We start from the raw sequence: 27,749 nt of genomic DNA on the forward strand, positions 1-27,749 counted from the left end.
GCACCTGCAATTGACCTCAATTGCCAGCCAGGCTGAGGGACCCCACCTGTGCACGAACCTGTGCACCGGGCCTTTAGTTGTAAAATAAAGGGAGTCCCACTAATGTGAACAAAGACTATTCATTCAGAAGTTACTATAATAAGGGACGCGGCCACCATCACTTGCATTTGGCAGAGATCCAGAGGCGAGCAGGAGTAGGGAAGATTTATAGTGAAAAAAGGGAAGGCTTCAGGTGTGTCCTGACAGGAAGCTGTTGGCATGGGAAAGTTGCAGGTGGGCTAACTAGACATGGGATAACCTATGTGATTGGTTAGGAGGACATATTTGTCTTTCTTGGGTTGTTCCTAAATTGGAAGCAAAAATTAGGGAAGCTGTTGGTTATTAAACAAGTCTGGTTGTTTGGGGCCAATTGCTACAGAGGTTATTGTTTAGCTTTCTGGGCTGGTTGCTGCAGGTTGTGGATCAGAATCCTCTTTTTATAGGTAGTCTGGACACTGTCCATCTGTACATTCAGTCTCTCACCATTCCCCCAACTGAAGGCACTAGTCTGTGGTTCCTAGTTCTCTTTCCTCACACCCTCCCCTTCCCTGGCTCCATTGTTCTGTCTTAAGCCCCCTTTGGTGTGTTTTTATAGCACCTACATTCCTATCATAACACTATCCCTTTTTATAATTATTACTAGTTTGTTTCCTCTCTCACTCCCATAACTCCTTTAGGGCAGGGGTTGTTTTGTTCATCATTGTATCTTCAGTCTCCAGCTCAGTGTCTACTACCCAGTCAGCTTATAATCAATGTAAACATTAATTAAATAAATGATTGATGAATATCCAATACAGCTCAATTTATCTCCCACCTTTCACCTTCTGGTCCACCTTCCCCACTGTGTTATGCATATTTTCAACTGGATACCTCACTTGAATCTTAAAAATAACATCTAAAACCAGATTTCTTATCTTTCTCCCAAGTCAATTCCCCCCTGGGATGCCCCCATTTTTTAAAGCCCCACCAGTCTTGCACTCTCCTTTGTCCCCTCTAGATGAGTCACCAGTGGGCTTCCTTCATCTTTATCTTTTCCATTTCTGTCCATTCCTTTTCACTCCCATCTCAGCCCTTGCTTGGGCTTGGACAGTTCCCCAGCCTTCAACCTGGTCACTAGCTTCCATGGATTCCAGTCTCACCCTTTCCTAGTCATCTTCCACATTAGGTTCCAAAGTTCCATTTTGGTTAGGCGTCTCTCTTAGGAAAACCCTTCTTTGGACTCTAGGCTTCACAGACTGTCATTCAGAGCTCTGTACAATATGATCTTAACTAATTAGGTCTATTATAGTGCTCAGTACTCCTTGACACATACCTGATTTCCTGATCAATCAATAAATTATCGTATATATGTGTGTATGTGTATAAGTGTGTGTGTGTGTGTGTGTGTGTGTGTGTGTGTGTGTGTGTGTATTCTAAGCTCATTGAAACACGCACCCTATCTGGTCTTTGCCTTATGTAAAGAGGAAGCACAAAATAAATGTTTGTTGAATGAATGAGTGATGAAGCTGGTCTGTGTATCTAGACTAACTCTCATGTAAAATGGGTTTATATTTAGATTGATTTGGGATTGATTAATTCAACCCAGCAGTTAAGAATTTGCTTGTAAAGCATGGGATTATATAGACAGAATACCAGAATAGTTATGTATCTGAACTATCAGCATGTGCTTAGTCCTTCCTTTTGTGGGACTAGTAAATTGCTTTGTATGAGACTAAGTGCTAGGGCTCTCTCCCCAGAAGATTTCTTTTTGTGAGATCTATACCAGCATTATGGCCAAATGCCTGTTTTCCAAATTCCATCCAGAGATACTTGGCTTCTCCTGAGTAGACATTCAGTTCACTCTACCGAGGCATCTAAAATATTGATTTTCTTACTCATTAACACTTTGCAGTCATATGTCATACTGGAAAGAGTCATGGATTGGCAGAACTTGGGTCTAACAGGTAGCTGGGATCTGAGAGGTATTGGGGGAGAGAAGGCTTACTGTAGAAGAGGAATGTGTACCGAGTCTGAGACCAGCCTGATGGGAAAGAAGGAAATGGCAGCTCCTGGGCTTGCGCTATCTGAAAAAGCTTGCCAACTTGGTATTTTGTTTCTTGGATTTTTCTTAAAGAAAATGAAATGCTAGCACTATGTAAAATGCCAGCCTAAGAAAATAAAATGAAAAGAATACCTACAAAATCTGAATAATCATATGCAATGCATCTATTCATTTAAAACACTTTTACATAGTGCAAATATGTGATCATCATAAATTCAACTAATGAATTTTACATTTAGAAATTGCTTTTGCTAGCATCAACATCCACACTCCCAGCAGACCTCACCTTTACTGTCATGGCTGGCGAGGCAGCGTTTGAAATGGTCTGAATAGCACGCACGGGATGAACTTTTGATACAATGAAATGTTTCTCTAATCAAATGTGCTCCTCCCACTCTCCTTGGTTTCATCATTATATGTACACTAGTCCACCTGTCTGGAATAGCTTTACCCATTCTCCATTGTTTTTCATTCTTTAAGATTTAATCAAAACCCTAACTCTTCAGTGACTCCACCCCTCACTTTCTTTGGCACTGCTTCCTCCTCTGCAGCCGCATGGCGTCCTGCCCATTCATTAACATGGACACCTTGGTGATGTACCTTGAACACTCTCTATTCCTGTACCCCCTCAGAGGTAAGGAGGCCTTGCCTTAGCTGCTTTTGTAAACTCCCTCCACACTAGGGCCTGACACTTTCGTGGAAATCAGTAAATATTTATTGAATGAGGTTGGTCTAATACAAGACTGGTACTCAGTTTAGGTCATGGAAAACTGCTGTGTCCTCATTGCTGCTCATTTGGTTCCAGCCTCACCGCCCTTAATGCCTGAGATGAGTTCACTCCTGGGTTCTCTAGGTGAGGGCTATGAATGACTGTTAGAGCCCAAGGGGATAAGAGGCCTTCTCCTATAACCCCTTTGTCTTAGTCTGTTTAGGCAACTATAACAAAATACCACTGGATGGCTTATAAACAACAGAAATTTATTTCTCACAGCTCTGAAGATCAGGGTGTCCACCTGGTCAGGTGATGGCCCTCTTCCAGGTGGCAGACTTCTCATTGTGTCTTCGAATGGCAGAAGTCAAATGAGCCCTGTCAGTTCCCTTTATAAGGGCACTGATCCCACTCATGAGGACCCCACCCTCGTGACCTAATCTTCTCCCAAAGTACCTACCTCCAAATACCATCACCTTGGTGGGTAGGTGTCCAACATATGAATTTGGGGGGAAGGGGGACACAACATTCAGACCAGGTATAAGTCCCGAACAAGTAAAGGGACTACATGAAGGTCACAGGTTCCCTTCGAGCTGCCATTTAAGATTTTGACTTGGTTAAACAAGCCTCCATAGAAAAAATTGTTAGACTCTGAGAGTCAGGAGATACCGAGGTTTTCATTTTGGACTTTACATTAACCAGCTGTGTAGTTGGGGCACTTCCCCCCTTTTGAAAAATCATTAGTCACAACCCAGTGACTTGTGGCTGGAATTTGGTCTGTAGTCTTCTTTCTTTTCTCTTTTTAAGCTTGAATTTTAATGCCTTCAACAAGACATGTACTTGCAGTTAGAGGCAGTTGCCATCCTTCCCATTGTTCTAGACCAGCACTGTCCCATAGAAATAGAAGACAAATCACACATCTGAGTCACATACGTAATTTAAAATGTCCTCGCATCCACATTAAAAACATAAAAAAAGAAAGAGATGAAATTAATTTCAATAATTTATTTAACCCAATATATCCAAAATATTTTTCTAAACATAAAATTAATACAAAACATTAATGAGCTATTTTACATTTTTTACTACTTCTATACCTTTAAAAAACATTATCCTATCTAATAAAAGAGTAATATGCAAATTGACCGTCACTCCAACACACACAAGATGGCCACCCCCATGTGGTCAAAGATGGCTGCCCCCATGTGGACACAAGATGGCTGCCAAAAGATGACCTGCAAGGGAGGGCAGTTGTGGGCGATCAGGCCAGCAGGGGAGGGCAGTTGGGGGGGAACAGGCCTGCAGGGGAGGGCAGTTGGGGATGATCACGCCTTCAGGGGAGGGCAGTTGGGGGGGGAACCAGGCCTGCAGGGGAGGACAGTTGGGGGAGACCAGGCCTGCAGGGGAGGGTAGTTGGGGGGGACCAGGCCTGCAGGGGAGGGCAGTTGGGGGCAATCAGGCCAGCAGGGGAGGGCAGTTGGGGGGGACCAGGCCTGCAGGGGAGGGCAGTTGAGGGTGACCAGGCCAGCAGAGGAGGGCAGTTGGGGGGACCAGGCCTGCAAGGGAGGGCAGTTTGGGGGGACCAGGCCTGCAGGGGAGGACAGTTAGGGGTGACCAGGCCAGCAGAGGAGGGCAGTTAGGGGAGACCAGGCCTACAGGGGAGGACAGTTGGCGGTGACCTGGCCTGTAGGGGAGGGCAGTTTGGGGGGACCAGGCCTGCAAGGGAGGACATTTAGGGGTGACCAGGCCTGCAGGGGAGGGCAGTTGCAGGGAGACCAGGCCTGCAGGGGAGGACAGTTAGGGGTGACCAGGCATGCAGGGGAGGGCAGTTAGGGGTGACCAGGTCGACAGAGGAGCAGTTAGGCGTTGATCAGGCTGGCAGGGGAGTGGTTGGGGGTGATCAGGCTGGCAGGCAGAAGCTGTTAGGGGCACTCAGGCAGGTGAGTGGTTGGGAGCCAGCAGTCCTGGATTGTGAGAGGGATGTCCCAGATTGGAGAGGGTGCAGGCTGGGCTGAGGGACACCCCCCCCCCCTCTGTGCAAAAATTTCGTGCACCAAGCCTCTAGTATTTTACACTTATAGTGCATCTCACTTTGAACAAGCCACATGGTAAGTATTCAGACCCCACCTGTGACCAGTGGTTACAGTACTGGACATTGCAGTTCTAAACCCTTCTCACTGACCTCATTACCCTCCTTACTGGCTTCTGAAGGCATTTGAACCTGAAAACCTTGGGTGAGAAGGTTATATAAAGTCCGTTCTGCTCTGACATCCTATGAATCTATTGTCAAGAAGAATTTCTAAGTTAAATTAGTCCAGAACCACCATAGTCATTTCACAGAATTAGAACTCACTTATCAGCTGCCACAGTGTCTGAATTGGAACCAGAAAGTGGCTCTCAAATTCACAGGATCAGATTTGCTGGCCTTTGGGCTGAGTGTGCTTGTGGCTAGCCTAGGCAATAAGGCCTGTTACCATGGCTGGCAGTCCTCACCCCTGACACAGCACCCACAGGGGCCTCTGCCTCCACCTCTACAGCAATAAGCTTTCCCCTCACGTGTGCTTTCTCTGGATCTCTTCTGGTTCCAAGGATCATTTCAGATTTTCTTAGCCATTTGCGGCAGTCTGCCTGGCAGGAAAGGGTTAAGTGGGGTCACCCTGAACAGCCAGAGGCCTCACTGTCCCCTCCTGCCTGGGCTTTTCTAAGGCAGAGGTGGGGAACCTTTTTTCTGCCAAGGGCCATTTGGATATTTATAACATCATTCGCAGGCCACACAAAATTATGAACTTAAAAATTAGCCTGCTGTATTTGGTCAAACATTTAATTAACTTACCCCTAATGCCTTGGCAGAGCCAAACCAAATGATTTTGCAGGCCTTATATGCCCGTGGTCAGGGTGTTCCCCACCCCTGCCTTAAGGTGACAAGGAGTGTTTTTAAACCACCACACAACACTATTAGTCCTGTTGATGCTGTGCAGCTGCTCCAGAACTGGCCGGAAGGAGAACCTCCCTGAAGCTGCCTGAGCAGACAGGCTGTGAGTCAGGGGCAACCTGCCCAAGGACCTGGAGGGGCCTCACTGAGAGCTCACCTCCTGTTGCCTACACCCTAGTCTCAAGTTCCTCGTCCACGTGAAAAATGGCTGATCTGTGCAAAGAACATTTTGTAATGAACAATGTCTTCTTTTTTCCTTTTAAACAGCAGAGTGATGTCTATTTGTAAAGATAATCACTACAAAAAGGTCAAAGGTTTCTGTTAAAAACTGCTGCTTATAAAATATCTTTATCGGGAAGAGTTCTGGATGATTAAACTACTCCTCCAATAAGACAGTACAACCTGTAAGAGTACGTGTGATCCGGATCCCAATGTTATATGTAATTAGATGACTGGAAGGCAGTGCTTCTCAAACTTTCATCTACCTGTGGGTCCTGGGGAGCTTGTTCCAATGCAGACCTGGATTCAGTAGGACTGGGGGGAGGCCTGAGACTCAGCGTTTCTGACAAGGGGAGCCCCCAATGGGACCCAGGCTTCAGGGTCATAAGGAACTTTGTCTGGACCCTGGGTCTCCCACAGTCACAGTTCATGAGAAAAGAAGGTGATACTGTAATTGTTTGCTCTGTTGGGAGAGAAAAGAGAACTGAGCTGATTTGCGAAGCAATGGCTTTAATGTCCGTGAGCTGAGTTGCTAAGATTTAGTAAAACAGCAGGAAACGTGGGAGTTTAGAGAAAGGAATAAGTAAGCTATAGGAAACAGCTTCCTGTTTCCTAATTCATTATTGAGTCAAGCCTTTTGTTTGCTGGTGCCAATGACCCAAAAATACTCAGCTGAACAAAGTTCTATCATAGTTGGACAAAACCGAGATCTTGTAGGATCCATTTAATGAAGCCTAAAATTATTGTTATACTAGAGGCCCGGTGCAGAAATTCATGCACAGGTGGGGTCCCTCAGCCTGGCCGGCGATTGGAGCCATCTCGCCCAGTTCTGATCGGGGCCAAAGGGGGCCACCTGGCCGGGGAGGGACCACAGCAGGTTGGCCGGCCAGCCCCGATCGAGGCTGATTGGGGCGGCCAGCCAGGGAGGGACTACGGGAAGTTGGCTGGCTGGGGAGGGACTGCAGGAGATTCCAGGGTATGTCTGGCCCAGCCTGCCCAGTCCTGATCTGCCGGACCCCAGCAACAAGCTAACTTACCAGTCAGAGCGTCTGCCCTCTGGTGGTCAGTGTGCATCATAGAAACTGGTCGAGCGGTCAACGGAACAGTTGACCGATTGGTCAGACACTTAGCATATTAGGCTTTTATACATAGATATAGATATAAGAACATATAGATAAGAACACATTAAAAGGACATATATGACTGTGTGTGTACATGCATATGTGTGTGCACGTGAGTGTGTGTGTGTGTGTGTGTGTGTGTACCCCATGAAAAATAGTTATGCTGGTTACATACATGAGAAAATCGAGTATTTGGTGCATGTTCTGTGTTGTGCTTTGGGACCACAAGCTCAGTTTGGGGCAAGACCAAGGGGTTGGAGAAGAGGAAAGGAGTGGAGGGCAGAATGGGGCCATCATTCCTGGACAGTTCATAGCAGATTCCTTTAATTTTGGTCACAGAATGACCTGAGGGCTAACTTTCTATAGAAGATTGCAGTTGCAATTTGCTGGTTAGTCTCTGTTCTTTTAATGCTTTCCTGAAGTGCCATTTTGTCTCAGTAAAATGCTCCCTAAAAATACTCAAATATTTTTAGTTGTAGAGTACAAATCAGATTGAGCTGCACATTTCCCTGGTGAGCAAAAGTGATGAGTTTGTGTTCATTAACTCGAGGCCATCTGGTGTAGACACGCAGCAGTCTGTGAATCAAACGTGCATCAAACTCCAGGGATCAGAACCCGTGCCAGACCCAGTGTTTTGGAGAGTCAACAACAACCAGGGGGGAGAAAAGGGCCTCGGCTATCTTTCTTTTATTTTTAAAAATCAGTTCTGCCTTGCAGTATATCAGAGCGTTTCGCGCTGCTCAGCTGGCGAGCCACATTGCTTTCTCTTCATTGCCCATCTGAGCTGTCTTTGGGGTGTGCTTCTGCAGATGAAGTCGTTTTCCCGTCACCAGCCCGTTTGGGTGCGGGGAGGAGAATGAGAACATTAGCATCCCTTTCCCTGCACTTTCCTGTAACTATAGGCCTAGCCACCCACATGCATGCGCACATGCACACACACACACACACACACACACACACACACACACATTCTCACCATGAGACAAAGCAAAGCAATCCTCACAGTAGCGGGCGCACTGCAGCTCATCCTCAGGAGAATGGCCTTTTGCACACAGCCCATTGCTGTAGGAGAGCATGAGTGCACCTTGCAGCCCTGCTAATAAAATGCCACTCAGCAGTGGCTAGCTCTCTGTTGAAGCGTGCTCACTAAAATATAAAGAAAGAAAATAAATTGCTACACTGATTTGTTCCTGTGGCCACCAGGCCCTCAATGGCATGTATAGAAATTTTGGAAGGGACTGTGGGACTTGTTGAGGCTTCCACCCAACTCAGAGTCTGTAATTCCTGTACTTGAAACTGGAGTCAGTGTAATTACAACTAGCAGTCAGTGTCCACTGCGTAGCAGCGTGGCTGGCTTTTCAGTATTAGATGCAATTTTCTGGGCGGCCTCTGCTCTTTAATGCTTTCCTGAGTCCGTCTGCCTGGCTCTGCAGTTCTCGTTAAGGCATCCATGCATGTTTAATTGAAGAATATGAACAGACTGGGCTGCCCATTGAGGAAGATGTGACCAGTGGCCATCTCTCTCTGTCTCTGCACCTGCTCGGTGCCCACCCCTCTATGTTCCAAGATGCCAAGCACATGGCATACTTCTATTTAGGAAGTTCTTTTTAATTCCACATGGATGTTAATAAATAGGAATAAATAGCTCTTTTCCCAGGTTTTGTAACATGTCTTGGTAAACTTTGTATTTCAAAAATTAAGAAAAACAATGGAGTAAAAGACTTTAATGATGGGTGCAAACAACTTTGTTGTAAACAGAGAGCAGGATAATGGATGTGGAGAAAATTTGCTCAAGTGCTATGAAGAAAGCTAAAAGTAATTCTTTTTCTGTTTTCAGTGGGTTAACATTTAAAAGTACGAGTTATTCAGTGCACTTCATTGCAATGTGTCTTTTACTACTTTACCAGCCCCGGGTGCTATCATCGTTTTTAATGTTTGCTGATATGGTAAATATAAAACAACACTTTAATTTGTCTTGCATATCTTTGATTACCACTGGCATTTAAATTTATTGGGGGTTTTTGAAGCCCTGAATAAACATTTTCTCGTACTTAGGAAAGCTCATCTTTTATTATGCAGGGAAGCTAGCTCACTGAAGTTCTGGTTAAGACATTAATTATAATACATTTGCTTTGGATTTTGTCTCTTAGTTGGTGGAATCCATGTTGTTTGCAAGATCCAACTGGAGGTCACCACTTTGAGAACACACAGTGAGAATATGTGAGAGAATCAGATGAGTTTTTAAGGAGTTTTCTGGGGGGAGAGAATTTTGTTTTAATTGTGTTATGCAACAAATGTATATTTATTGTGGAAAATACAGATAAGCAAAAGGAAGAGAATAAAAACTACCTTTAATAATCAGATTTTTAAGCATGTTGTTATAGTATACTTCCATTCTCTGTAGGAATAAGTAATTTAAACAATAGAATCTTAGTGTACATCCTGTGATTTTAAATTGCATTTATTGGCATGACATCTATATATATAAAAACCTAAGTGACCGTTATGACCAGTCGACTGAACAACTGGTTGACCGATCACTATGATGTGTACTGACCACTAGAGGGCAGACGCTCAATGCAGGAGCTGCCTCCTGGTGGTCAGTGCGCTCCCACAGCCAACCTCCCACACCTGCCAACCTCCCACGGTCCCTTACCCTGGCCAGCCCCAATCGGCCCCGATCGCCGGCCAGGCCGAGAGACCCCACCCATGCACAAATTCGTGCACCGGGCCTCTAGTTCGTTAATAAAATTACATAGGTGTAAGGTGTACAATTCTATAATACAACATCTGTATATTGTCTTATATGTTCACCATCCCAAATTATGTCTCTTTTCATAATCATTTATCCCCCCATACATTGTTTTGTAATATATGTTTTCACTGATGAATATTTCATGAATATCTTTTCATACCATGACATGTTATTTTTTTCACTACATCATGTCCACTAGTTGGACATACCATAATTTATTTAACCAATCTAGTATTGTTTGACGTTGGGTTGTTTCTGATAATTCCTGATCATAAATACCACTATGATGAGCATACTTGTGGCAAAATCTTTTCATGTAACCATTATTATTTCCCCAGAATAAGTTCTCAGAAGGGGATTTGCTGAATATAGTATGTCTTTGAAGTCTCTTTTAAAAGCTGCTGCATCCACTCTAGTTGGTTTGCTCAGTGGATAGAGCATTGGCCTGCAGACTGAAGGGTCCCCGGTTCGATTCCAGTCAAGGGCATATGCCCGGGTTGAAGGCTCGATCCCCAATAAGGGGTGTGCAAGAGGCAGCCGATCAATGATTCTCTCTCATCATTGATGTTTCTATCTCTCTCTCCCTCTCCCTTCCTCTCTGAAATCAATAAAAATATATTTAAAAGCTGCAGCATCCCCTCCATCCTTTTCTTTGCTTTACACTTTTTCTGTGGAAGGACCCAGGCATTTTTAATCCAGAGTCCAAAAGCCTGTATGCTTGCGGTGCCGTTCAACGTGTTCCCCTGTCGTTTGTATTTTCTGCACATTGGCAGCTGCATCCAGAGGCTTGACCAGACTCAGGGTCCATCTCCTTGGCAAGGTAGTGGTGTTTTTCATTAGGAAGGACATATCATGTGGTTTATACATTTTATTGTTAATACTCAGTGATGCTCAATGTCTAGATCCACCATTTCACTAGGGGCTGCAAAATGTATAATTCTAACTCTATAATATTGTTGTCATTTATTAGATGGGATTTTTTTTTTTAAGGGGAGGCTTCAACCCATCTACCATGTAGTTACCCAGTGGTGCAGTTTTTATAAGAAGGTCATAAAAAATGTTTAATGTATTCATATACCCAGTTTGCAAGATAATAAATTGGATGTCATGTTTAAAATGCAATCAATTAGTTCTTTTAAATAGTACTATGAACTCATAGATTTACACATATCTGATGGATTTCCATCTATTGACTGTTGGAGCTTCTTCAATTGGCTCCTGAGTCCTTTGATATGACTTAAGGAGGTTTCTGATTTACCTCATTATCTGGTATATGAAGACACTCCAGGCTCATATTGTGCATTTCCTGCACCAGACCTGGAATCAACCATTTCTCCAAGAAGCCTAATTTCTTTTATTGGGAAAATGCATTTTAAGACCACAATCTGGATGCTATAGATGCTTATTCCTACTGGGTTGGAATAAGCTTTTCAGCAGACATAGGATACACATGTGTAGTATGTGTGTGTGGAAGGGGAGATATGTGTGATCAAATACTTTGTGAGTTCAAACTATTTCAGACTCAAATTCAAAACTATAGAATTTTTACTTAACAACTTTATATTGCATTTGTATCTCCTTTATATCAAACCAAGAATCCTGGTTCTTAAGAACACTGAATTAGATTCAGAATATCCCATAATTATTCCCAACATCTCAGAATAACAATAACACTACCACCATCAATTATGATTACTAAGCAGTTTACTTTTTTTTTTTATCTCTATATTCTCTTCCCTACACCAGTTTTTATGGTTATATTATACTAGAGGACCAGTGCACGGATTAGTGCACTGGTGGAGTCCCTTGGCCTGGCCTGCTGGGATCAGGCCTAAACTGGCAGTCAGACATCCCTCTTACAATCTGGGACCACTGGCTCCTAACTGCTCACCTACCTGCCTGCCTGATTGCCCTTAACCGCTTCTGCCTGCCAGCCTGATCGCCCCCTAATCACTCCCCTGCCAGCCCAATTGCCCCCAATAGCCCTCCCCTGCTGGCCTGATCCTCTGCCGTGACTCGCCTCCTCCGCATGAGGCGGTAGAGACGCCGGGACCAGTCTCCTCTGTGCCCCACGGAGCCACAGGGCCCCCAGGCCTCACCACATGGAGCAGCCACCGGGCCCCGCCTCCACTGTGCATGTGGCCATCTTGTGGTGGCCATCTTGTGGTGGCCATCTTGTGGAGGCCATCTTGTGGCGACATCACACGCAAGGGCCACCTAGGCTTTTATTAGTATAGATTTGTGTTAACAGATCATATAGCCAATACATACCATAATCTTTCCCTTTTAACTCTCATTTACCTTTAGTTCTACCGGTAGCCATATATTTAATATTCATTATCTTTATGCTGATGCCAATTTTATTATTTTGGTTGTCTGAACTAGATTCCTTAGTAAGGTTTCATCTCATGGAAGCAATATTCTCTGAATTCTTGCATATTGGAATAGTTTGTCTGTGCTTTTTATATATGAGGTCAGTTTTGCTGGAAATCAAATCCTGAGCTCACACTTGTTTTTAATATTATAAATAAGCATTGAGAATATAATAAAATAGTTCAGTTTCTTCTAGCATAAAATATTTCTGTCAGAAAGCATGGCATAATCTAATTTTCTTTCATGTATTTTATTTATCTTTAAAGTCCAGTAATTTTACTAGATTATGTCTTGATGTTGATTTTTCTGGGTTAATAGTTCCAAGTATTCCTCTAATTGAATTTTCTTTTCCTATCTTCAATATTTCTCCCTTTCTTGACACCTTTTCTTAATATCTTTTCCTCATTTTCTTTTTTCTCTGTTTTTAATCCTCACCCAAGGATGTTTTCATTGCTGAAAGAGAGAGAGAGAGAGAGAGAGAGAGAGAGAGAGAGAGAGAGAGAGAGAGAGATTGATCTTGATCAATTGCCTCCCATACACACCCTTCAAACCTGCAACCTAGGCATGTGCCCTGACCGAGAATTGAACCCTCAACCCTCTGGTATATGGGATGATGCTCCAACAAATTGAGCCACCAGATTAGGTGTCATTTCTTTTTATGTTTAAAAACTTTTAAGGTTTAGCCATATTACTGCTTAAGTCATCATTTGTTTTATGTATTAGTGTTTGTGTTCCTTCTAGTTTAGTCTTCATTTCTTAAATTATTTGTTAATGACATTTCAAATTTTGCATCATTTTTCAGGCTTTTAGCTGATTTTGAAATAGTATGCTACAATGTTTACATTTTCTGAGTCCATTTTTCTGGCATGCCTTCAGGATCTGTAGGAATGCTATTCTGCAATATATATAATCCCCCAAAATGTATGCACACTTTGAATAATTATAAAGTCAGTGTTTATTAAAATACATTTCATTTTCAAAAATGTAATAGAATCAGCTGTTAAAGTGTGTATACATTTTTTGGGACAAAAATGTATATATGTATGTATACATATATACACACAAGTGTGTGTGTGTGTGTGTGTGTGTGTGTGTGTATACACTTTGACACTTTGTATGAGATTTTACCTATAGATGCATACCACCACAGAGAGACCCCTTCTTCCAATTCCCCTATCAAACCTCCCTAAGAGGAAGGTGGTCTTAGATGGGGGAGTCTTGTGAAAAATGTGACTTTTTATGTGAATTTACTTTTTAAACATTTTTTGGAGGAGGATTGGTCTATTTAGCTTTTCTAACTTCACGGTGCTCCCGCCTGTTGTTTCACATAGTGTTAGAAAAATATGGCAGCTTTCTTTCTGGTATTTCCTGTTTCTGTTCCCCTCCTTTACTTTTATCTGGACCACATCGGTTTTTTATCTCTGTAATTTCTATCTGCTCATTTTTGATTCTGCCCCTGCAGTGGAGACCTGGAAGGATGCACTGCGAGTGGGTAGAACCATGCAGCTCCAGCTCTGCATTCAGACCTTCTGATCAAGTCCTTACGTTCTTCTACTATTCGATGAGCAAAACGGCTCCCAGTTTCAGCTGTTGTTCTTAGTTTGGCCATCTGTATTTCCCAGGAAACCCCGTTGCACAGTAGATCCATCAATGCCCTCTTGCCTCCCTGTGCGTTCTTTACTGCAGATGCCAGTAATACACACAGCTTGTGGCTATTGGTGGTTTCGCCCATTCACTTGTATTTTGGGGTTCACAGGGATACTTTGTCATCTAGGTTCATCGTAAGCGTTGTTTGTGTGTTTTTGATTTTGCATTTAGTTTCTCTGTATTTTTTTTTCTGTGAAGCATTGGGAAGAGGTCACTGCAGCACCCTCTTCCGAGAATCTCTCAGCAGGAATTTAAGCTGATGGAAGACAGGGCTCACTGTTGAATCTCCAGCAGAACTTCATACGTTGTCCCATGCAACATAGATTCAGTCAATGTTTGGGGAGTGAAATGAAACTGTCTACCTCTGGAGTAGAGCTCCAGCCCACAAAGAGCGCTTTTGGTACCGAATCCTATTTCCAAAGAGACTTCTGTTCATTGGGATGCCAGGGTACAGGCATCCTGGCGTGGGAGGAGTTCACCCTCTGGTGGGAGGAGAGTGCCTCTCCGCTGCCTGTTATTTGGAGATAAGTTGCAAATGTTGAGTTGGCTTTTGGAGGTCACAGCCTGCCACTTTGAACCAAGACCAGGATGGAAAGTAGTTGGGCAAGCTGTGACTCCCAGTGCCTTTGTCTATTAAAGCACTTAATATAGCAATAACTTATCTGCTTCTCAGCTTAGGCCCCTAATTAAAGCTGTTTTCAACCCAATAAACAGCCTCACCCAGGCTAATAGAGTCGGAAAACTCCTCAGTGGCCTCTTCCTTTGTCCTCCAAGGTTCAATGGCTCCGGGGTCAAGTTCCTGCCGCCTTCCGCAGGGCCACCCACTGAAACATTTAATAAGGAGAAGAGTATTGCTTCTTGGAGACATAATTATAAGAGCCACTTAGTGCGACCTTTTCTGAGATAACAGGCCTTTGAAACACAGTGTGTTGGGGGAAGATTTAGCCCAGATCGGTGACTGCCTTAGCTCCTAGGAGTCATTAATAAGGCTGTGTTTTTGCTTTGGCCAAAAGGCTCTGGGGTCTGTTTCTAAAGTTATTACCCTTTTGTTTGAGAGACTTGTACTTGGGACTTGTGGTTCTAAGTCTTTTCTTTCAGCTTTTTAAGCCGTAACTCCAGTTTGGTGGTTGTGGCTGTAGGTGCATCTGTGAAATAGGTAACTTCGCCTTTGACTCTCCCGTCACTAGAAGCCAATTATGTCCTGGATTTGGGGGCTCGTGTAAACCTAGTTTTGTATTGAATTAGGATTTCTGAAGACGGGAGACTCTGAGTGCAAATAAAAGCTACTACTGGGAGACACACGGGGAACATTTGAGGACTCATGTTGTGTCCCATCTTCTCAGGACACTGCCTGCCTTCCTCAAAAGTCACATGGGAAAGATTTTTACTCAGCTTTTAGAGTAAATATACTTGGGAAGCCATCTACATACTGTCTTTCTTAAGGAAATCACTTTGTTAAGTAAATACCTTTTTTATAATGTGATAAAATGTCTTCCTAATTTGTCTGTCTTAAAATTTCAATTTCACTCTGTCATCCGTCAAGGCAAATCTGTTATTTCCTTTTCTTTCTTTTGTTTTTTCCCCCTGTCTTTCCTTCATTTCCTGGAAAGGGGAAATAGTTTCCTTCACGTAAGATGTGTGGTTTTTCTTTTCCTCATCTCCTGAATCATTGTTTCATTGTGTTTGACTCTTTTTATAGGAAACAGAGAAAGAATCTTAAACTGGGAGGGAAAGCCTAGGGTTCCCATCTAGCTTTGCTCTAACTTGCTGTGAGAACTCAACAAGCTAGTTAACCTCCCTTAGCCTTAGTTTTCTTATCTATAAAAGGGGTATAAAAAAATCTGTGCATGGCTTTGTTGCTGCTGGCTTAATGAAATAATATATATAAAGTCCTTGGTGCCTGGCACAATGTAATGCCCCCCAAATAATTGCCATTAATTGGGAGCCCTCCTGCCAATGAAAATGTGACCTCTTGCGAAAGTTTGTAATATTTGTTCTCAGGCTCCCTGTTCCCATAGGTGGGGCAGGAACTTCATTCCATTCTTCTCCTGTACCCTTAAGCATGTTTCTACATATAAATTTATTTCCAGCCACCAAAAACAATCAGAAATACCCACTCACAGTGATACCATAAGCAGAGAAACCCAAGCCAGGAAGGTGGCTATGCATCTTTAACTACGTGGGTGGTGCGATGGGGAGGGATCACTGTGACATCTCTTGGCTCCATTCCTATTTCTAAGTTTTCCATGCCTCAACCGTCTTCTCTTTTTATATGTGACTAGAGACCTGGTACATGAAAATTTGTGCACTCGGAGGGGTTCCTCAGCCCGGCCTGCACCCTCTCACAGTCTGGAACCCCTGTGGGGATGTCTGACTAATGGCCCACGGGGAGCGGGCCTAAGCAATTAGTCGGATATCCTTAGTGCTGCCATGGAGGCGAGAGAAGCTCCCGCCACTCCTGCTGCGCTGGCCAGCCATGAGCTGGCTTCTGGCTGAGCGGCACTCCCCCTGTGGAAGCGCACTGACCACCAGCGAGTAGCTCCTGCATTTAGCGTCTGCCCCCTGGTGGTCAGTGTGCATCATAGCAACTGGTCATTCCTGGTCGTTCCACTGTTAGGGTCAATTTGCATATTACCTTTTTTTTATATAGGATGGGCTCATAGATATGACTCCTATTGCCTGGCAGGTCCCTTTGAGCCCAGCATCCTCAGAGAAGCCCCTTCTGCCCCCTCACCATGGTCTCCCAAGGGGAGGGTGTCTCAGGTGAAGACCCCTTTGCAAAATGTTGCTTGAGAGACGGGAAAGTCAAGCTCATGCAGGCTGGTCCTGATTTCTCTCCTGGCCTTCTGACCCTTCCTTTTCCCTCCTTGTCAGTATTTAAACACAGTTCCTGCCACCAACCTATGCTGTCCCTGATACACCCCACCCCGCCTGGCCCCCAACTCTTTTGTTCTGTCCCTGCCACTGCCTCCCTTCCCCCAGTACACTCAGCTTCATTGCTGCTTAAATGTCAGTTTTGAAACAACAGAAGGACATGCTGTTTCTGTGGCATCTCGGGGAAAATTTTATTTTGATCCATTTGGTGTTAAGAGCACTCACAAGAAATGTATTCAGGGACCCTCGCCAGCCTCCTTCACTGAGTGGTTCACATTTGGTGGTTGGTGATTTCACAGGCACATTTCCCCCCAGAAATGTCCATCTTCTTATCATCTGTATCCTTCCTTAGATGTCTTTGTCTTTCAGATCATTCTGTACTTGAATTATGGCAGTTCCTGATTTATTTTCAAGCTGGGGGTCTATCTTGATCTAACCCCTTCTTGGGGTTTTGAACCAGGTTCTCAAGGAAACTGTGAAGGAACCTGGCTTTTTTCTCTGGGCCGTAGGATGGCGGGAAAGGACTGAGACACTTTGTTCCCCCTCCTTGACCCCTAGGGTGCATAGAGCATGAGAGGAGTCTGTCAGACGGCATGTGCCAGGACCTCCCGTCCAAAGGGGAGCAGTGGGTCTCCTCAGGAAACCAGGAACTTGGGGTTCCCTTTGTTCTTCATCTCTCTCCTCCAGGCCCTTCCATCTGTGATTATGTGTATTCACACATCATTATTCCCCTTAGACTGGTGAGTTCTTTAGGGCAGGATCATGTCTGATTCATCTTAGAGTCCTCCAGTGCCTAGAATGAGACCCTGTAGATGCTACCCATTTGCAGAAAGAACACACACACACACACATTCACTCAACTGAGTGTGGGGAGGGAAGCAGAGAGAAGGACTCACTTCCTCCAGACTTCGTCCTGGCAACGCTCTGCTGAGGAAGTGGTGTGCACACAGGCTTGTATCTAAAACCCAGAGACCCTCTGTGTATTACAGAAGGTCCAGGTGAGCAATTAAGTTATGAAATGGAATTTTAATAAGCTTGTTGTCCTGGCCAAAACCCCTGATTGCAATACAGTGACTGGGATCGTCCCCGCCCATCTGAGTTATTCAAAGCCTTTATGACTGTGGTGCTCTGACTTTAGTTAGCTTGCCATCCACGAACACCCAGAGTGGGGGTTCAGAGCCATCAAAGCCAGCGCCTTGGGCCCTGGATGTACCGGAGGACCCTCAACGCAAGAACAGTGGGAAGGATACTGTTAAGGCTCAGAATCTCACCTGGTGGGTCTCCATTCCAGCTCCTTTGCCAGTCTGCTGTTCACTTCCAGCCCCTGGGAAGAAAATTGTAGGGCACTTAACGGGTAATACATCCCTACTTGCCTGTCAGCCATCATAGGAACTTGGAGGAAAGGAGAAATGGCTCAATTTTCACACACACAAATCAAGAGTTCTTGTTCTAATGACCTGTTCTGACACTCCACTTGACAGGAGGCTGACAACTCAAGGTTTGCAGCCTGAGTGACCTTCTCTAAAAGGATACTGTGTCTGCACTGACTTTGACTAGACCTTCACTGATAGGTGAGTCACGGCAGAGCTCAGTCGCGCTGCCAGTGGAGACCCAGTGGTCGTCCACCCGCCCATAATTCCCCGGATGTAGAAACACCAGAGGTGTCGATTTCATGTCTGTAGGTCTTTCCTAAATGGCCAATCCTTCCTTCCTGAAATACCATTCATTGAGCCCGTCTTAAAAATCAGCTCAGGAGTAGGCTCCTTATGTAACGTTGCTCTTGGTGCCTCTCTATTGGAGAGCGTGTTTCAGCCTCTCTTTATCTGCTTCTTCCTCACCTTTGATTCTCCTTATTGAGGCTGAGCTTTGCCAAACAGCCATGGAACAAAATTAGAAGCTTTTCCCTGGGCTGACTTCTAAGCGCCTTCCTGGTTTTCTAAGAAGCAGCCAAAAATAATAAAAAATAAAAAAAAGAAAGGGGAAAAAAAGAAAAGAAAGAAAAAAAATAAGTAGAGACTGGAAGAAGCAAACTTTCAGCTAATTATCATCCTTTTTCCCCCTCTGAGCTCAGAGTACTGTTCTTAATTTCCTGACCAGCTTGTGCCCCTCCCCCACTCCCTCCGAGCATCTGTGGTGGTTTCAAATTGAGCTGCATACCTGCTGCTCTGAATTTCCAACATACCATACCAGTTGGTTTGCCAAACAGCGAACTGCCAGCCATCTGCCATCCAAAGTCAGAATTTACATTGTTTCATCTTAAAATAACGCCTCCAGAATAGCAAGCCACTCTATGCATCAGGTTTTAAAATTGACAATCAGCCAGAATTAAAAACAAATACCAAATGGGCATAAAAAAAGAGGAACTTGGGGAGGGGGGCTGGCATTTGAGGGCGAGTTCATTTTTCAGCATTTTTACCTGATTTTTTCACCAAAATAGCATTGAATTGTACCTGCCACAGCAGCAACTGCTTACAGGCTGAGGACACTGACTTTTTACTCGCCCAGCTTTAGATAGAAGAGGACGGGGCTCCGGGCTGGAGCAGTGGTCCCGTCTCAGGGAGAGAGCTGTCTTCACAAGCCCAGCTGCAGGGAAGGAGCCCCATAACCGCTCCTCGCCAGGCTCCCTGGTTGCTCAGAAGAGAAAGCTAAGATGAGTGAAGGTGGGATGCATGGCCAAGGTCACAGGCTAGGAAAGGGAAGAACCTCCCGGCTCCCTGGCATCCCTCCAGTCACTTCCTCCTCCCTGCCCTGACTAGTCATTATGGGTAACTAGGTTAGTTCTTGTCATCTCACTGCAGCAACCTCCCATGCCCTATCTCCCCACTGCTTCAGGAAGACAGGAGAGAGGGGGTTTCTGAAAGATTTGGGGGACCCTGTGGACCTGGGATGTTGGCCTTGTCAAAGATCAGCCCTGAGCCTGGAGAGCTTTCCAGAGCGGATGGGTTCGAAGGAGATTTTATTTTTTAAGAGAAAAAGAGAAGAGGTTTTATGTTTCTTTTAGGGAAGCTGTTCTAGGCGAAGGCAGCTTGGGGAAAAGTGTGAAGTTATGAGTGGGCAGAGGAAGCAAAGGGCTCTAAATTTATATCAAAGCCACCTGCCTACCGCTTGGCATCCTGTGCCGTGGGCATGAGCCGAGAAGACAGAAGCAATTGCTTGTACCTGTCTGGGGCTGGGTAGGGCACCGGGTAACCTCTTAGCCCAGCCTGGTGCAGCCTTCTTTGGAATTCTCCTTGAGCCAATGGTGGGGACAGGGGAAGGCTTCACCCCCATATGGACTCAGACATTCTGGGGGCCAGGGAGCTGCTGCTCAGCCTGAGTTGGATATGACTGTCAGAGATTGGAACTGCGGTTGCAGCGGTGGTTAAATTTGGGCCTGATGGTGGCATCTCCTTCTGGAAGCCTTCTCCCAACCCTGGCTAGAGCCAGGGGCCACTTCTGTGCTCCACAGCCCCTGCCTGCATATAACTCTAACAGGCCTGCCCCACTAGCAGCCTTCACTGCTAGAACCACTGTCCTTCCTGGGAGACTCCTGTGGTCAAGGCGTGTTACTCATGGTTTCAGTCCTGAGCATCATTCGTATGCACTCAACTCGTGCTCACTTACTGAATGGATCAACGAGATGATAGAGCTTAATTGATTGTGGTGATCAATAGACTCAGTTTTGCAGTATTTTACCTGTGAAAGCTGCTTTTGACTTACCTGAACTCTTCTGATTTTGTTGTGTCTCAATTAGCATTGTAGTTACCATCTGATATGGTGTAATTTCGCTTATTGATGGTAATCCTGTGAAGTCACTGTTGTCATTATAGAGGTGAGCCCACCAAGGCACAGAGGTGTGAATAAGTCCCACCTGAAGCATCGAGGCTGAGGCAGGTTGGAAGCTGGGCACCTGCTAGAGCTCCTTTTAGTTGAACCTGCTGCTCTGTGTCTGGCACTGGGCAGGCCTCCCTGTGCTTCCACACACCGGAGCATTGTGCCCAGTCCTGGGACAACTGTGGTGCCCTGGCACCACAGCCCATGGGGAAGAGGGAAACCAAGATGAGTGGGGCTCTGTGAGGAAGGGTTAAGAAAGAGGTTCTGTGGAGCCTAGAAGAAAACATTGCAGTGAGGTGTGAAGGCTGCACTCAAGATGCTGTTGGGCTGCTGTTGGCAACGAGAAGGGGCGCTGTGATGCTCACTCACTGCAGGGACAGGTGAGGACTTGGGGTGAAAGTCCAGTGAGGCAGGTGTTAGCCCATCAGCGGGGATTTCCAAGCGAATGGAGCTGCCCATCAGTAGAATTCCCTGCCCTGTGAAGGAGGGTGTGCCCTGCATGGTGAAGTCCGGCAGCAGCAGAGTGACTGCAGGGCCTGAGCCACTGAAAGGACACCTGACCGATAGGGACCTGGGTGCAAGGGCGCCTTAGAACGGCCATTCTGACTCCAAAATCCCTTAGTTCTGTGTTCTTAGTTTGGTGCATAAAACCATGGTGATTATGAGGGAACATTTTTAAAGCTTAAAATAGTCTTAACTAATTTTTACAGAATGAGTCATTTTAAGGCCTCCTTCCTCCCCTTATCTTGAAAAATCTTTCCAGAAGAATCTCAATTTGGAAAAAAAAAAATACCCTGAAAGTGTAAAAAAAAGATTAAATGCAGCACTATCATTTGACTTCTAAAGAGGAGCTGAAAGATGAACATGTGATCCTTTCCAGAGACTGAAGAGGGTGCCACTATGGGCCAAAGGCCCCTTATCAGGGCCTTGCCCATGATTGCTTCTAGTGATGGTACCCTCTAGACCTGAGTTTAAAACTCTGCCCAGCTATCTGAACAAATGCTGTTTGCAAGATGCAATGTTTTGTGATAAAAGATAAAAGCTCCTTTATAAAAAGCAGTTGTGAGACCGTTTGTATCTGACCCCGAGTTAGAGTGGTTACTAAGGGAACCGAAGAGAGATTATATTTAAATGAGCCGAAATCTTAAGATTCCCCTGGGCAGGAGGAATGTTTCTCCCCTAAGAAAGAGTAGAACATACTTTCTTCCATGTAGTAAATGTATTCGTGGTGTCTGCTGCCCACGGGTGCTTGTACCTGCCTGTAACTGTTTTTTCCTTCTGCCTGAAAAATGGGACAGTCAATTATAAAGGGTCTTCTAGCTGACCTAGTAGTCCCCAAAGCAAATCAAGTCTTCCCCTCTAGTAGTCTCAAAGAGCTTAGTAAGAAAACGGAGTTCTTGCGGTTATAGGACACAGCTGTGCCAACAGGTCTGTTGAAACAATGGACTTGAAGTTCAAACGCTAAAAGGGTGTCAGAATCCAAGCTCAGGGTTCTTAGTGAGTTTGAAATGAACTCTGCATTTAGTTCCGGGGGGGGGGGGGGGGAGTAATTATATTAAGTAGGGACTGAGAAATTGAGAATAAATGGTTAAGGTAAAGTTTATAAAATTTATGTTACTTTATATCAAGTATTAAAAACTAAGTCACTTTAAAAATACTGTTGAAATGTGGCTCTTTTCTTCCTTTTTTTTTTTTAAATAAAGAAGAAAAATAGACTCTCCTTCCTAGCAAAGAAATAATCGATTGTAGACATAATCTTATTTGAGTATAGCATGGTTGTGACACCACTGCCACCTAATGGTAGGGTGCCTTAATTGCAGACCAAGTACCTAAAATAAGCAAACACTAAAATTTCAAAACTAAATATAATTACAGGAAACCAAACACCACCTACGGAGACTGATCTTATATATAGTGTATAAATTATCGTCAGATGCAAGTAAGAGGGGGTCATCTTTTGACTTTTGCTTGCCTTTGACTTATGGTGTTTTACACTTTAAAGCAGTCAGAAACTGAGGACATGTAAAAGAATTACAGAATTCTTTTACAGAATTTACAGTATGTCAACATTTGATTTTAGAATTAAAACTATTGTTAAAAGTGGGATGTGGTTTAAAATAATTATTAATATGTGCAAGGTAATGGTTATCAATAGTCATCCTATTTGAGCATTATTCATAGTTCAATAATTTATTCAACTTAGGGCCAATTAGTCACAAAGATATTTTAAAAAACAGTCATAAGAAGAAAAATACCTTCATGGGAATTATTCATCTGTTTTCCAAGTTTAAAATCATCCTTAATAACGTATAGCAGTTAACGGAGGAGCAGCCATTCCCTCATTCTCCTACATGGTGATGAAACCGTGAGTTCATAACTGAACAATCCACACAGTGACGTTCGGCATCTAATCTGTAGCGGACACTTGGCGCTACGTATGTTCTCTTCTTGCTTTAGCAGAAACCTGATGGTGAGCCCTCCATAAAGGTAGATGGGGACACTTTCATTAACTTTGTTTTGACATTGCTTTTGCTTTCTGGCTTAGTAACATCCAACATTTGTCTTATGTTTGGCAGCTGCAGAATGCTTTCACATGTTGTTTTTATTCTCCCTGCCACTAGATAATTAGTACCTTTGTTTTACAGCTGAGGGAGCCATTATGGTCATAGAAATGTAATGACTTGCCCAAGGTCACATAGCCAGTAAGTGGCAAAGACAGGGAGTATAAATCTAGAATTTCTGGCTTTCAAGTTCATGCTCCTTCTACTGGATGGCATGGCTTTCCAAGAGAAGATGAGACTCATTCCTCAGGGTGGAATTCCATGATTCTGTTACATGTGGTAGCATAACATTCATGTGGCCAGTCAAGAAATAGTGAGTAAGAGAATCATCCAATGTCTGTGGCTTCTTAGGAAAGAGATTTCTTACTGAAACTGCTAGTTATACTCTTCTTTTAGTAAAATGTCAGTTCTCACTTATTCGTTCATCCAACAGCAATTACTGTAAGAGTAGCAGCCACGTTGCCTGCACTGTCAGCACAGGGAACCAGGGCCTGGAGGGCCCACATCCTAATAATCTGTGAAATGCCTCTCCCTCATTCTGAACCCCTTTTCTCATCTTCATCTGCCATCTTCAATCCACACTACATACCTAGAATACAGGAGGAAATGCTTGTCAGAGTGAACAATAAGGAGGAAAGCATACTTGCTTCAAAATGCCTTGTGGTTTTCAACCTCGAGGTCTTGTTGGTCAGCCCGGGACTGGCACATGGGTCTGTTCTGCCAGGTGAGCCAGTCAACGTGGGAACATTTATTTGAGCGACTATGGGTCAGGGTTGCCATGGAGAAAATAAAGGTGCTGGCCCTTTGTCTGGGGTGTGCCGTCACATATCCACGTGCACATACGCACCAGCTCATCATTAGAAATGCATCTTCCGTGTGAGCCAAGTCTCCTCTCCACAATGCTGCTACTCCTCTGACTTCGGCCCTTCCCACAAATGCAAATCTCACCATCCTGTGCCGTGGCTGCTCAGCCCGGGCAGATAGACCACAACCCCCTGGGGGTGTTTTCAAGCCATGCTTTCTGCACTGCACCTCGTGCAGTTCCAGTTAACAAATAGCTCTCTCCGTGTGCTGACACGTGGTTGATAGAAACTTAATTCATTGGTATGTTTAGGTCATATTATTTTGAGACGAGATCAGGAAGGAGCTAAATACTAGAAGGCAATTGAAAGTCAGAAAGGAAGTCATCTGCCATCTCAGCCTTTAGAGGTGGTGTAGATTTAAGACTGGGGGAGCCCTTATGCACATTATGGCAGAAGTCAGCTTCCATGGAAGCCTGTCATCAGTCCCAAACCTTGGCTGTACAGCACCTCGGTCCTTATTTTTCCTGACCCCACACATGATGAATGTGTGGTTGACAAAGGCCTTCCCCATATGGTCCCCACACTCGGGAGTAACATAATTGTGTGTCTTGTTCTCAGAATTTTGCTTGAGCAAAAGTAAATAGCAGGAAGGGAACTATTCCTACCAGTTGGGAAGGGAGAAGAGGAGATTGGTCCCCTGGCCAAGATAGCATTTGGACTCCTGCGCATGGCGTGCAAGGCTGTCCCCAATTTGCCAGCCTCCCTTTTCTGTGCCAACCCCCTTCTACTCCACCCTGAGCTTCCGTGTCTGCTTTGCCACCTCTGCGCCTGTGCACACAGGGCCTCCTCTGCTTTGGAAGGCACCGTGAGCTGTTCTCACCCAGGCAGCGGGCCCACCGACTTCCACCTCCAGCACAGCTCGGGGCTTTCTCACTGGGTGTCACTGGCCCTGCTGGGCAGCTGCTGCCACAGGAGCCAGAGGGGTCCAATTAGGAATTAAGAAATTGACTATTACAATCACAGGCCTCATTGAGCCGACAGTGTTTAGGGTAATTTTCCAAGTAAACTCCATGGAGATTATTTTCACCATGCTTGCAAATAAGATGCAGATTTCTTATGCACGTGCAGTGCTTTGCAGTGATAATATGCTTGTACATATACCACTGTGCTTTATCACACCCCCTACAACCATGTTACGAGGTAAGTAGGGCAAGTGCTATTTTCCCTGTTTCTAGATATCCACACTGAATTTCAGAGAATCTGACTTATACAACTACTGTGTTCCTAGCGACAGAAATGATCCAGTTGACATGAATCTACTCCCACCTCTCTCTCCCTGGATGTGAACAAAGGGAGTAAGCCTACAATTAGACAAAGCTAAGATGAAAAACCATCATGCATAACACTGAATGATGTGAGACAGACTTATAGGCGCTACAGGAATTTGCAAGAGAAGGGTGGAATAGTCAGGGAATACAAATTAAAATAATAGCTGCAGTTTCTGAGGGTTTAAAAGTTGAGGCAGACAACTAAAACTATTTTACAAATTCCAATTAAGTAAAACAATAGGATTTCCTCTATAGGTTTGGCCATTTACCAGCCACTGTGCTGAGAGTTTACAAGCACGATTTCATTTAGGCCCCAATCTAGTACATGAGGCAGGACTGTCATTGTCATTGTCCAAGGATGGGAAGGTGAGGTGAGTTGTTCACGGTGACCAGGTGGTGTGGGAGCTGTGGCTTCAGCCCAGGCCTGTCTGACTGTGCTTTGACACGACACTGAGCTGCCACTTTTGCAGGCTTTGTGGAAGAAGCAGGGCAGGAACTTGACCCTTGACTGGGGTCAAGTTTGGCCCTTCTGGGGAGAGGAGGCGGAGGACTCCAGAAAGGAAGTCAGAGTGACTGAGGCACAGGGGCAGGGCATGTGCAGTGTACGGAACTCTGGAGACACTCGGAGAGAGGGCAGATGTTACAGGAAGCAGGGGCTATGGGGATCAAGTGGGAAACGATGAAAATGGGCCAGATGAGGGTAGGGCCTCAAAGCCTGACAGAGCAACTTGGATGTGATGGAGCTGGCCATGGGGCTCTGGGAGGCTTTCAGCAGATGCAGGAGGTGAGGTGGGGGGAGGGGGTGTAAAGACCACTGGCTTTCAGAATTCAGGTAGAGGCTGTGGGCCAGACCTGAGCGCAGGTGTGTGAGACACCACCACGTTAGCATCCTTCACCGTGGTGTCCGCCCGCCCCCGCACACCGCACACCTCGTTCCTGGCTTATCCGCAAGCACAGGGAACCCCAGTGGAGACGGTTTCCCTTGCTATTAGGCTGATTGATGGAGAAGTCAAGCCTCCTTCTGTTCAGTGCAGAGAGCTGATGGGCTTTTGTTCTTTAGGCCAAATTCCTAGGATCCTTTTGGTCCCAAAACACTTTGCCTGTGGAGTTGATGATAAGAAAGTACAGAAGTGAACTCACAGAATATAATTTGGGGATTGTGGATAGAGATAGTGTAGGGGGAAATAGCAATTCATCTGGGGCCTTGTGGTGTGGGATTGGTGGTATGGGGAGACTCCTGCACTGCCACTGTGCTGTGGTAGAGATGAGATGAGCAACCATTAGTTCAGCAAATCCGGGCCCCAGTCCCCAGGCTCGGTGCTTTACATGTATGTCTTACAGAACTCTATTAAGAAGGTATTAGAGTGTGGCTCATTGGTTGAGCATCATACCATGCACCAAAAAGTCACAGGTTTGATCCCGAACTGGCCACATACTCAGGTTGCGGGTTTGATTCTCTAAAATCAGTTAATAATAATAATAATAACAATAATAATAAAAAAAGAAGAAGGTATTAGGAGTCCAATTTATAGGTGAGTAAAGTAAGTCTCAGAAATATTAAATAACTTCCCCAAGGTCTTACCTAGTAAATGACAAATAAAGCTGCAATGCCGGTCTCTCTGTGCCCTTCCCACTGTACTTTGGCAGGAAACTAATCATGCAGATGTAGCCGTCGGGGTCAAGGGTTTTTGCTTTGAAACATTGAGAGATTAACATTTTGCATTTTCTCCTTAATTTTGCCTTTGAAATCTCCTATATGTTTGAATTGAGAGAAGATGTTAGGAATGAGCTTGTACAGACACCTATCTGCTCCTCCTCTGCTTTTTCCTCTTTCTGGCACCTTCCCTTCTCCCTATCCCAAATAAAGTTAGAAGAAAATAAGGCAAGCATCAACTCTGTAGCAATGACTTATTTTTTCATTTACTTACTGATTTGAGAGAGAGAGAGAGAGAGAGAGAGAGAGAGACAGAGAGAGAGAGAAACATGGATTTGTTGTTCCACTTATTCATGCGTTCATTGGTTGATTCTTGGATGTGCCCTGACTGGGGATCAAACCTGCAACCTTGGCATATCTGGACGATGCTCTAATCAACCAAACTCCCCAGCCAGGGTGCAATCGGACTTCTTGTTAGATCAGGAGTTGATGGCATCATGCACCACCTTGGCCCTGGAGGTGGACGAAAGCCTCCTGTGTGGGCACTATCACAACTGTTCTTGCAGACCGGAATCCATATGCTGTGTTTCCCTCTCAAGGCCCACGGCATGATGTTTTGCGGAGCTCGTGATTCTGTGGGTGTCTCAGTAGGAACAGGCTATGTTTGGGGAAGCAGCATGGTCCGAGGGCATGCTGCCCGTCCGCCACAACCGAGCAGCAGCAGGGAGTAGAGGATTACTGGGAGCTGCCCATTAGCCAGCAGAGGTCCCTGGGCTTGGAGTTTTTCAGAATGGCAGCCCATTGGTAAATAAGGCCTCAAGCTTGCTTCTGTCCCTTTGCCTATAGAAGGCCAGTCCACTCATGGGCATGGTCAGTAAAG

General features: G+C 44.9%; 1 protein-coding gene across 5 annotated transcripts in view; it reads left to right on the forward strand.

Annotated features, from left to right (window-relative positions):
* Window positions 1-27,749, forward strand: part of MSRA (methionine sulfoxide reductase A) — a 431,326-nt gene that overhangs the window by 366,948 nt on the left and 36,629 nt on the right. The window contains exon 6 of one of the 5 annotated variants that reach the window (XM_054717619.1): window positions 9,212-9,333. The exons of the other annotated variants lie outside the window; for them this stretch is intronic. Coding sequence (XP_054573594.1) covers window positions 9,212-9,262 — 51 coding nt within the window. The 3' untranslated portion in view covers window positions 9,263-9,333. Of the gene's footprint in view, window positions 1-9,211; window positions 9,334-27,749 lie in introns of those variants that run through there. 5 annotated transcript variants of the gene reach the window in all.

The sequence above is a fragment of the Eptesicus fuscus genome, chromosome 6 (genome assembly GCF_027574615.1).
Source record: "Eptesicus fuscus isolate TK198812 chromosome 6, DD_ASM_mEF_20220401, whole genome shotgun sequence".
Lineage (NCBI taxonomy): Eukaryota > Metazoa > Chordata > Mammalia > Chiroptera > Vespertilionidae > Eptesicus > Eptesicus fuscus.